Source organism: Periplaneta americana, chromosome 12 (genome assembly GCF_040183065.1).
Source record: "Periplaneta americana isolate PAMFEO1 chromosome 12, P.americana_PAMFEO1_priV1, whole genome shotgun sequence".
Classification (NCBI taxonomy): domain Eukaryota; kingdom Metazoa; phylum Arthropoda; class Insecta; order Blattodea; family Blattidae; genus Periplaneta; species Periplaneta americana.
The window spans coordinates 46,677,934-46,690,399 of record NC_091128.1 but is presented as its reverse complement, the minus strand read 5'-3'; the positions used below and the strand labels follow the sequence as shown (position 1 = coordinate 46,690,399).

At 34.2% G+C, this 12,466-nt stretch overlaps 1 protein-coding gene across 1 annotated transcript in view; it reads right to left on the bottom strand.

Moving 5' to 3' along the window:
- LOC138710379 (protein THEM6-like) overlaps positions 1-12,466 on the bottom strand; it is a 292,209-nt gene that overhangs the window by 181,920 nt on the left and 97,823 nt on the right. Inside the window, exon 2 of the mRNA XM_069841259.1 lies at positions 4,609-5,403. Coding sequence (XP_069697360.1) covers positions 4,609-4,768 — 160 coding nt within the window. The 5' untranslated portion in view covers positions 4,769-5,403. The remainder of the gene's footprint in view (positions 1-4,608; positions 5,404-12,466) is intronic.

Here is a 12,466-nt window from a genome sequence, read left to right as displayed (position 1 = left end):
GTCAGTAGATGTAAACGTAATTTATGTTGGACTGCATTTCATTTTATTACCGTCAAGACTGAACAGCAAAATAAAACCAGCAATGGATAATTTCTACTGTAGGCCTATACATGCTTTGTACAGGGACATCATTTTATTTTTACTTGCATTTTTATTGTACCTGCATTTCTGAATGTACTTCACTCTCACCCTTCACTAATGTCCTTGCTCCCGTCAGACACACAAACTTACGGCCGCTGTTGCATTCGAAGTCTTCAAGCAGTGAAGTAAACACTGCAGTATATAGTGTGTTTCATGAATATGATTGCGTTTTCTATAGAAGAAAGAACCTATATTAATAATATCATACTAAAAATTATATTCAAGAAACGATAAATTCAATTTCAGAGAATATGCTTCAAAATGTTTTTAATAATATGCGTACTGAATTGAAGCCTGCATTGTAATGAACGGCGACCATTTTCAGCAATTTGTTTAAAAATTGAGATTAGCTTTTTTTGAATTGAGGTGGCTAGAAGCAAAGGAATGCTAGTGACATTTGTAATAACATGAGTTAAGTGCATCCAGTGTAAGCAAAAGTATCTAAAATTTTAGTGGCAAAGGGATATTTTAATCGCATCACACATTAAAATTTAAATAAAAATTTCACCGATTTTACGAAAGCTTAAATATTTAAACCCAATTTTCTCAAAAGTAACTTAAGTGCACTTACAGCCCTTCACCTATGACCCCCTCAATTTAAATGCACTCTCTATATTGTATGTTAACACCTATAATTAATATGCTAAATAAAGTAAACATTACATAACGAACATAGCCGCCTGAAAAGTTGAGTTTTTGAAAAAAAATGTTACTACTCTACTGTATTTTGATAAATATCGTAAAAGTGATGATCAAACTGAAAATCGTAATATCGTATTTCCCTACAACATAAGTGGATACACTACTTTTCTCTCCTCCTATACCTAGTAAAATGATTTGTTTACATATTGCACTAGTAACATCAAACTCCTGTAATGGAAGGGGGGAACAGTGTTTCCGAGTATAGCCAGGTTAATGTTAAAAATGTTGGTAAAAATAAAGTGATGTCCCTGTACAATCATTACAGCATTTTTTGGACAATATGTAACTGCTAATTCTCTGATTTCCAGGCTCTAAAATCTAAAAATTAGGTTTCTCGAAGTAAGTTCTTGAATTTAATATGATTTTAAACTGACAGAGTTGTTAAACTGCTTTCATAAAGAAATGAAGTCTCGTAACGCGCATTACGTTCAAACTACTTCCAAATCAATCATTTGGCAACTTCTATAAATAAACAAGAGAACTTCGATAATTATCTTAACATGCGAACTCAACACATCACATTATTTCACATGCTAAAAACACTGAATGCAACATCAGGAAACTTTTGTAGCACTTCAAAAATGCTGTAGTAGTTAGCCTATTTCTTGAATGACAATGAAAGCACTTCCCTATGAATTTAGTAAAACATTCAATTCAACTAGAAATGGGAACGATATATAGGTTTTTACAAGATACCGACATTTTCATTTCGATATAGCGATACATCGATGCCAAAATTTTGATTCAATACATCGTATAATATATCGGTTTTCTCAAATTTATCGATATTTTTGTGGAATTCCAAAGAGTTTGTAATACTTACTAGAGACACATACCCGTGAGTGGCAGGCAAGAAAAATGTCACAAATTGAATCGGCTAGAATCCGCCATTAAAGGGAGTGTTTGCGGCGCAAAATTCGAAAACAGTACCACAATACATTGATGTAGCCTGGTGATAGACACTGTTTTAAACATCTTTTACAAAGGATGAGTCGTGATGAAATAAACATGAATGCAGAGGAGCGCTATATTTATTAAAGTATTATAATGGTTCATCCTTGGCGATATTCTAAAAAATAAATTAAATCACCCATTACACTCGGGACAATTATGTGAAATATTGAATAATGGCAATGTCAGCATTAATTTTCAGTATTACTAGTATTGTTTTAAGGACATACTAATGCATATTTACTGTAATATTTCATGCAAAGGAAGAGGAAGGTATATGGTGCTTAGAAAATATTTAGTGGTGAAATATGAGATCATAAAAAATCTGGAAACAGATTTAAAATATAATGAGAATCAATTTTATTATAAAACAATATATTCATTGTGTAGTTGATGACCACCAAGTTAGAGGTCAGTACAGACTTTTTAATACAATTAGTAGCGGTAATAGTAGGCCTAGGAGTAGTGGTAATAATAGGTCTAGTAGTAGTGGTAATAATAGACCTAGTAGTAGGGGTAATAGTAGGCCTAGTAGCAGTGGTAATAGTAGGTGTAGTAGTAGTGGTAGTAGTAGGTCTAGTTTTTGTGGTAATAGTAGGTCTAGTTTTTGTGGCAAAAGTAGGCCTAGTAGTAGTGGTAATAGTAGGACTAGTATTAGTGGTAATAGTAGGCCTAGTTTTGTGGTAATGGTAGGCCTAGTAGTAGTGGTAATAGTAGGCCTAGTATTAGTGGTAATAGTAGGCCTAGTTTTTGTGGTAATGATAGGAATAGTTTTTGTGGTAATGGTAGGCCTAGTAGTAGTGGTAATAGTAGGGCTAGTTTTGGTGTTATTAGTAGGCCTAGTAGTATTGAGACCTAGTTAGTAGTGGTAATAATAGACCTACAAGTAGTAGTGATTATAGTAGGCCTAGTAGTAGTAGTCATAGTAGACCTAGTAGTAGTGGTAATAATAGGCCTAACTAGGCCATCAGCTATATTTTCACTAATTTCTTTGCATTTAATACAACCAAAAACTAGAAGTACATACCGTACAATACGGAAATTACATGATTAATTCATTTATTGTGAAACAAAACAGTTTTAGACAGATAAAGTCTGAGGATTTTCTTATGCACTCTGCATTATAATCCACTGTAATATGATGGCACCTAACCCTCACAGACATTGTGGAAACCAACCTTATAAACCTGATTAAATTCTGTAAACACATTCAAAGGAGGAACTGCATTTGGAACATTCTTTCAAATATTAAGATATGCATGCTTTCCTGAGCATCCTATAATAGTGGCTATGTTGGAACAAATATTTGCGGCGCAGTATTTCACCATTTTCTTATTATTTCCCTTCAAGTGTACTTATATTTATTCGTACTCCTCAATAAGCATGAACTGCTCGCACTCCCGGCGAAGCATCAACTCCCTTTAATGGCGGCCGAACAGCGGTTCAATTTTGTACGCGAAACTAGCGCCGTTGGTGTCTCTAGTTATATATTACAAACTCTTTGTGGAATTCTTATCATCATCAACAACAACAACAAAATCCACACTAGACAACTCCGATAATTCCCGAGAGATGGCGCTAATGAAAGTGGACAGTTACATAATTGTGTAACCTCACTCAATACCTTGTTCTAATTGGCTGGAATGGAATTCGAATTCAAACTGTTCAATATGCAGCTCCAAATTCAAAATGCAGCGTGTGCGAACGTGAGAGAGACAGGAGGTTTATCTACTACTGTTTTAATATTGTTATTAATGTTCTTCAAAGCAGGAGCAACTCCCACCCTGAAAGGGAACCGTCTGACCTCAAAACGGGTATCAAAACCTTTTATTTCTGTATTCTAAAATGGAAAGAGAAACAAGAATTTACAGTAATACCGATGTGACGTTTGTTTACGTCTATGATTTCTATGCACAACCTAGTGCTGACATTCCGTTTTCTTATTATATCTTTTAGTGCCTCCCATAACTTCGCCTATGGTGCTCATATAATGTGGCATATCTTCTGACTGGTTCAAGATAAATAAATAATTTTAGTATGTAATATTCTCCATATGTAGAGGACCATTTTGACGAAGGAAGTTTTATCTTAGGTCAATTTCTATTGGCGTTATGTCGATCCAAAATTTTGTTAATATTTTTCGAAAAGAAAAATTTATTTGGGCTCCCAAATTCGATTTTTAACCTTTAATTATATAAACTGCTTAGTTTACTCCCAAGAATCATGTCACCAAAGTTTGAAAGACATTAAAGAAAAAATTTGGGTTTTTATCCTAAGAGTCGATGTAGGCCTACACCTTAAATCAACGGCTTTGCCAAAATACGCTATGAAATGTTTCGTATAAAACAAAACGAGCAGAATTGTGTTAAATTTTTTGTTAGAAATATCTCAAACAATAACCCCCTAAAATTAATGACATTAATTACGGTCCACTTTGTATAGTAAAGTGCCACTTCCAAAAACGCTCTGGAAGACCCAGAACTAGTATATAAACCTCTATTCGTATATGATCAAATACTGATTCATTAGTCTGAAATACAATAAATAACAAAACTTAACTGCTGTTTAAAGGTATCATCCTTAAGTTTTTGAGTTACGATATCCTGAAAATTAAAGCGTTAAATATAGTTCAGAATCGTCGCGGAAATAAAAAAACTGAAACTGAACACTTAATAACCCAATCACCTTGGAAGTCTGACATCTCAAAGTCAGAAATATTTGTAATAAACAGTAAATGTACTAAATCTGTTAAAATAATAATTCAAGTTAATTCCAGATTATTCTTATATGAAGAAATGAAAACTATCTTCTTACCGTGAATGTAAGTGTCGTCCAGTATCTTGATCTTGGTCTTGAAGAACCTGGCTATGATGACGCAGAGACACATCCGCAGGAAGTAGTGTAGTTCAAGGAAAAGGTAGAGGGCCACCAGGGACACCAGGATCCCTCCCACGATGTAGCACACCAGCATCATGGCGCAGTCTGCACTGTTCCAACCTAGCTCAGCTAACTCACTATTGTTGCTATTTCAATGCCGTCGTCATCTCACGAAAATTTAACACGTTTAATTACATTTATTTCTTCCAGAAACTATTCATTTTTTGTCTTTTTTATCACGTATATTCACGCTTACTGCATAAAAATCAAATTGTTGATATCATTATCAGCACTTCCAATTATAAAATCTAAAAAAATGCGTTTAAAATGATATTATTCTCACTATTGTTACGCCTGCGAGTAATTATTGACGTAGTTTTGTGTATTAACACTCGTTAAGCAAGCGAAATAAAAGGACACAAGTTTCACACACGTAATTTTTAAAGGTTTTTGTAATTATAAGAGATTAGTATTATTATACAAACGGGAATGAAAACACATTGCACATTTTGGAGGAATTTCTGTCCACACTTTTCGTATCGATCGCACGGTTCAAATATGGCGCGGCCCTCACTTAACAGACACTGATATATCTTCAAGAACCTACTCCTAGAAGCCTCATAAAATAAAAAGGCGAAAGATCTTCTTTCTTGGATATGTGCTGTGTGTTCAAGGTCTCTCTCTGTCTTAGGCCTGGCAGTATCTTGGCAAGAATATCTTCCACTACAAAATCTGTAAAGAAAAGGAGAAATATTACTGTCGTTATTGTTTCATTATTGTATTATTATCGTCATAATCATAATTCACAATGTCAATAACATTCAGTTTTCAAGGATATAGGCAACTGTTGACCTATTAAGGCTGGTTCACAATAAACCGGAAACGAGAATCGGAACGAAAACGAAAACTGTAAAATTTTTAAAATGTGTACATTTCAATGTGAGCATTCACAATTAACGAAAAGCTTGCCGGAGCCCGGGATCGGGAACGGAAAGTTGGCCAAGTTTCAACTTTGGCGTTCACGTTTCCGATCACAGCCCACTAGATTCATTCTATTGCCATCTAAAAGCTATTTTGTCGTTTTATATTTTGTAGCAAGAAGGCCGTGAACAATGATATATATATATATATATATATATATATATATATATATATATATATATATATATATATATATACACATATACACACACATTATTTTGTTCTGTGCTGTGCATCATGGAGGAAGTTCTATTTGATGAGATTCTAATATTGAGTGTTGAGGAAAATCCTTACGTTTACGATAAGCGGCGCGCCTCGTATAAAGATGAGAAAATGAAGGAGAATACGTGGCTTTCAATCTTTGAACACCGATCGTAAGTGAATCATATTTTATTACTATATTGGTTGCATTACACATTAAATATTCATGCTTCAATTCAATAACTACTGTTGTGTTCATTTTTGTTCTATTACAAATGTTTCTTCTCTAATTATTTTACGTTATGGTAGACTTAAAATGGGTTGTGATAATAAAGATGCATGGGCATATTTATAGTAGCGTACCTAATGAAATGTTTCAGTTGAAATTTCGAAGTTGGTTAATCTGTGTTTATGTTGGCTGCCTTGTACTCATGAGAGAACGCCATTGGTCAATTATACACAAATAACATCATAATTCGTAATATCGACTTTACATATCGTTATGACGTGCATATCGATATGCATAGTCGTCTACGTTCGCAGTTTATTGTGAATAAAAAATTGTCATATTCATGTCCTCTGCTTCTCGTTTTCATTCTGGTTGTCGTTCCCGGTTTATTGTGAACCAGCCTTTACTGGCCTCAGAATCCATTCGCCAGGCTTTTAATTGGTCAGACAGTCTCTTTTCTTTAATTTGGAAATTATTTCATTTTTAATGTTGGCAATCTCGATGTGGACATTCGGTTTATATGTTCAATCCAATTCGTTTCATTTGTTGCTATATTTACTTTGAATTCTTACAAAATTTCGTCGTTTCGTTTCAAGTCTTGACACATTATATCCAGACATACTGCTGTTTTTTTTTCCATAATTTCGCTTATTATTATTATTATTATTATTATTATTATTATTATTATTATTATTATTATTATTATTTTAACTACTTATGTCGACATTCAGTATACAGACGTAATTTTTATGGCAATGACGTAATCTTTCATTTGTTACTCTAAAAATACTCTTAAATTTTCATTGTAATTCTTCTAGTACTTTCACAGTATATTTTATCACTGATTAGTGATGAATATTAATAGATACAAGTAAAACAAACAGCATACTATTTACTTACTTATATAAAGTTGTCCTACTATTATAATTAAAAATATTGTTTTAATTTTATATTATTATTATTATTATTATTATTATTATTATTATTATTATTATTATTATTATTATTATTATTTACGTACTTACTTACTGGCCTTTAAGGAACCCGGAGGTTCATTGCCAACCTCACATAAGCCCGTCATTGGTCCCTATCCTGAACAAGATTAATCCAGTCTCTATCATCATATCCCACCTCCCTCAAATCCATTTTAATATTATCCTCCCATCTACGTCTTGGTCTCCCCAAAGGTCTTTTTCCCTCCGGCCTCCCAACTAACACTCTATATGCATTTCTGGATTCGCCCATACGTGCTACATGCCCCGCCCATATCAAACGTCTGGATTTAATGTTCCTAATTATGTTAGGTGAAGAATATAATGAGAGCAATTTTGCGTTATGTTATTTTCTCCATTCTCCTGTAACTTCATCCCTCTTAGCCCCAAATATTTTCCTAAGCACCTTATTTTCAGACACTCTTAACCTCTGTTCGTCTCTCAAAATGAGAGTCCAAGTTTCATAACCATACAGAACAACTGGTAATATAACTGTTTTATAAGTTCTAACTTTCAGATTTTTTGACAGCAGACTAGATGACAAAAGCTTCTCACCCGAATAATAACAGGCATTTCCCATATTTATTCTGTGTTTAATTTCCTCCCGAGTGTCATTTATATATGTTACTGTTGCTCCAAGATATATGAATTTTTCCACGTCTGCAAAGGATAACATTCCAGTTTTTATATTTCCATTTCGTACAATATTCTGGTCACGATACATAATCATATACTTTGTCTTTTCGGGATTTACTTCCAAACCTATCTCTTTCCTTGCTTCAAGTAAATTTCCCGTGTTTTCCCTAACAGTTTGTGGATTTTCTTCTAACTTATTCACGTCATCAGCATAGACAAGCAGCTGATGTAACCTGTTCAAATTCAAACTCTCTGTTATTCTGGACTTTCCTCATGACATACTCTAGACCAGCCGTGGCGAAAATGTGATCGTGCGCCGAGCCACTGTGTAATCTGCAATGTGCATAGCACCTATAGAGAGAGGCGGACATCCGAAGGGGAAGTGAAGCAACTGTCTGACTTATTAACGGATTTTCATTTTCCTTACGTCAAGCACTTAAATATAATTTTATACAGTACAAGGCTACAAACTAATGTTTAGTACGTGTAACGAAGAAAGAAATGAACAATAAATTAACAATATCACAACCTAAAACTGACTTCACAATGTCTCTGCGACAAAGTTTCAAAATCAGGAATTATGTCACTTACTGCCAGTAGTATTTGTCTGTCAGTCGTGATCTAAATTTGGCTTTTACTATTTTAATTGTTGAAAGTAATTTTTCACAAACGTAAGTTGTAGCGAACATGGCTTCAACAGAGCAAGCGAAAGAACGAAGCTTCGGATATTTATTTTTTGCAAAGATTTGAAAGTTCAACATTTGTCAAGTCCTTACATCTAGGTTTCATTTGACATAACATTGTAAATCTGTGAGTTTAAATTGAAGATCTAACCGCATTATTCGTACATCTGCTGAAATGGATCGACGTACAGAGATGATGATGATGATGATGATGACGACAATAATAATAATAATAATAATAATAATAATAATAATAATAATAATAATAATACTTAAACGTTTAATGTTTCGTTAGTGACATGTAGTATAATGCCGTTTTATGTTATACAACCGTTTTCCTCGCAATACTTGTGAACAAATCATACATTTAATATTCTCATCATATTGGCAGCAAAAAAATGCGTCCTCTCATCCTACTTGAAACTTTCGTTTTTGTAGAGGTACATGGTTTCCAGAGAGACAAACGCCACTCGCAAGTCAGAGACAAATACAAATGGAACGGAGTTTGACTCCAGTGAGTGAGAGGGTGGGGGTGGGGGTTGGGGAAGGTAGGAAGGAAGAGAAATGCAGAGCTATCAGTGCGAGCCACAATGTCTCGCGAGTCACGTTCTCGCCACGGCTGCTCCAAACTCTACAGAAAAGTAAAAAATTAAAGGTGATAGTGCATCTCCTTTCTTTAGACCGCAATGAATTGGAAAAGCATCTGACAGAGTAATGGTGTAATGAGAATGGTAGAAGAAAGCAAGACAGTCTCAGGAAGCTTGTCTCAGAATCATTATTTTATCTCTCCTAAGTCACAAAACGTTTTATTAGTTAGCATTTGTTCCAGCACAGTCTTAAGGCGTCAATATCTCAATTGAGGCACTACAGACCAGGGCTATAGAAAGAAGGGCTGGCTCAATGCTTTGTTGTTCAGCTTGCCGCCTTGAGTCTCTCCCTCTAGCCACCCCACCACTTTCTGACGTCACTGCGGTACAGTTGGTCTCGGTGAGGGTTGCAGAGTTACGAGTGTTGAATGTAATTCAAGTTCACGTGCACCGTTTCGTAATATAGGCCTATTTGGTTATGTAATTAGCGTATATTACAGTTCTTTATGTATTGAATAATAATAATAATAATAATAATAATAATAATAATAATAATAATAATTAAATTATTAATGATAGTATTTTAAGTTTAAAAATGGTGAATTGTGCTGTAGCGAACTGTTCGAATGACTCTCGTCACACTCACGAAGTAATTTATCACTGTTTTCCGAAAGATGTGCTTTTAGCTAAAGAGTGGGAAAGCAAGTGTCAGAGGCAGGACCAAGTGAATATTAAGTGTGCACGTATCTGTAGTGATCATTTCGAAAGTGTGACCGATTATGAAGATGATATGAAGAACAGGCTTTTGGGGTTAAAAGAAAGGAAGATATTGAAGAAAAATGCGCTCTCATCTCTAAATATTCCAAGTTCCAAGGCTGCAAGTGACTCAAACCGAGAAGATAGATATCAAAAGAGAAATATTCGAAAAGCTGCTTTTAATCACCTTCAGACATTGAGTCCAAAGAAGCCAAGATTAGAACCTAATACCGGCAGCTCAGAATATGTAAATATTACACAGGGATCTGAAGAAACGTCTGTAGTGTCTGAAGTACATTGTCTGAAGTGTGATGAACGCGGAAAACAAATTTATTTACTGAAGAGAAAGGTAAATGTTTTAGAATACAGTGTTTAAACTTTGCAGTCAAGCAATAAAATACTGAAAAACAAGCTTACTTCTCTCAGCTGCATATTTTTAAATTATTTCCTGCTTACTCCTTGCACTCAGATTTCTTATTGGTAATAAATCTTCTGGTTTGGTTCTTACATACAAGAAAATTATTTTTTTATAAACACTTGGGTAGGGATTTTGTCTTACGGTGGATTAACTAAACCTTCCGAAGAGTGGAAAAAAAACTATACAAATGTCATCATCATCAATAGCTATCAGGATTAGGTCATTTGGCCTGTTCCGACTCAGGTGAAAAGCTCTCCATCGCTTCTTCGGGCGTCCACGATCTCGGTATCCAAGGGGTCTGTAATTTAATAATCTCCTGGGTAGTCTATCATTCGGCATCCGTAGAACATGCTCATGCCAGTTGCTCCGATACTTGTCGATTGTCTCTGTAATGGCTGCGATATTTAGTTCTTGTCGGATGCCTTCATTATATTTATGGTCATAGTGTAGCCTGCTAGCGGTCTTAGTAATCTCATCTCAGCTGCTTCTATTCTTTTCAGTTGACTAGTTGTTAGAGTCCAAGCTTCTGATCCATATAGCAAAGTTGGAATGGCCTTTGTTTTGTAGAATTTCAAAATTGTGTCTTGCCGGATCTTCTTAAACAGTGTATTTCTAATTGAGGGCTTTGCCGGAAGAAAGGCGGATAGACCTATACGCCCTTCTTCGGGAAAATGGTTTAAAATGAAGTGAATAATTATAGTAGCGAAATTTTGTTTTGATTGTACTGTACATACCTGCAGGACAGGGCTGCGTGCGTGTATAACATTTTATTCAGGTGCGTTTTAAAATTTTAGATTGCATATATCTCAATTCGCCATATTGACGTATACGCCCTTCTTCCGGCAAACTCCTCAATTGTTGTTAGCAGCTGTTGAAATTTGGCTAATTTATTATCTATATCTGGAGAATGAATATAGGAGAGATTACTGCCAAGGTAAGTAAAAGCATTTACTTGCTCTACTCCTAAGTTATTGATAACTATTTCAGTTCTTATAGAATTTTTACCAATAAAGGCCATGGTTTTTGTATTGTGTATAGAAATTTCTAAATTGTACTCTTTTTCTTTTTGATATAGCCTATGAATTGCCATTTGTAAGTTGTCTTCGGTGTTAGCTAATATAATAATTAAATAATCTGCGTAGAGCAGAGTATTAAGGGGTTTGTTATCGATAATAAAATGTGTGGCCAAATCAATTTGCAAATCCTTAATAAGTGCATTAATATATATATATATATATATATATATATATATATATATATATATATATATATATATATATAAAACAAGGAGACGCGGACAACCTTGTTTTACGCCTTGATTTGTTATCCTAGTCGTTAAACTAATCTTGTTATTAATTTTAATTTTATACAAATGTTTGAAGTTGAATTTAAAACTATGCACGGGAACTCCATTGACAAAGAGCAACAAGTAATACAACGTTTCAAAATATTGCTAGAAACTAAGTTTTCAAACGTGTGCTCCGAGGCTATCAAACTATATGCACGTGTGAGAACATTTGTGAGATTGAGGTCCTTGAATCGGGGGCAGAGAGCAGAATTCCTGAGGAACAGCGCTAAGAAGAATGCCAAGTGGATGAAGTCATTTAGAAAACAGCAACTTCATTAGATGAGTTAAAAAATAAAATAAGCTGAATCATTATAGAATGAAATGTACTTGATAATTTACCAATCTTATGAAAATAGATTACTCTGCCACCAATATACATCTTTAACTATTACTTAGCAAAAGGTAAACATTTGTTCCATTATTTCCATATAATGTAGTTAACTGATTATTTAAAACCCTTTGATTTCATGCACTTCCACCAGGAGTGAAATTATTGGTTATCGAAATAATAATAATAATAATAATAATAATAATAATAATAATAATAATAATAATAATAATAATAATAATAATAATAATATACAGTCATTCAGAGTTTTCTGTATCAGGGCAGATCTTTCACTGCAAACCCAAAATTATCCAATCTCCCCTATTTTCCGCCTTCTTAGTCTCTTCCCTATATCTTAATGTTATAATCTGATATCTTCTGTCCCGAGCTTTACTTCTTTCAGTAAGCAGTTTTCTTAGCCAGTGACGCAGGTAATTTCGTTTTCTCTTCCTGATTAGTTTCAGCGTTATTCTTCTTCATCCACTCTTTCTAGCACAGCTTCATTTCTTATTTTGTCTGTCCATTTAATACGCTCTATTCCTGATATAATATTCATTCTTGATTGATTTTTTGCCCAAGGGCAGATCTTTCACTGCAAACCCAGCAGTCACGTATATTTATAATATGATTATAATA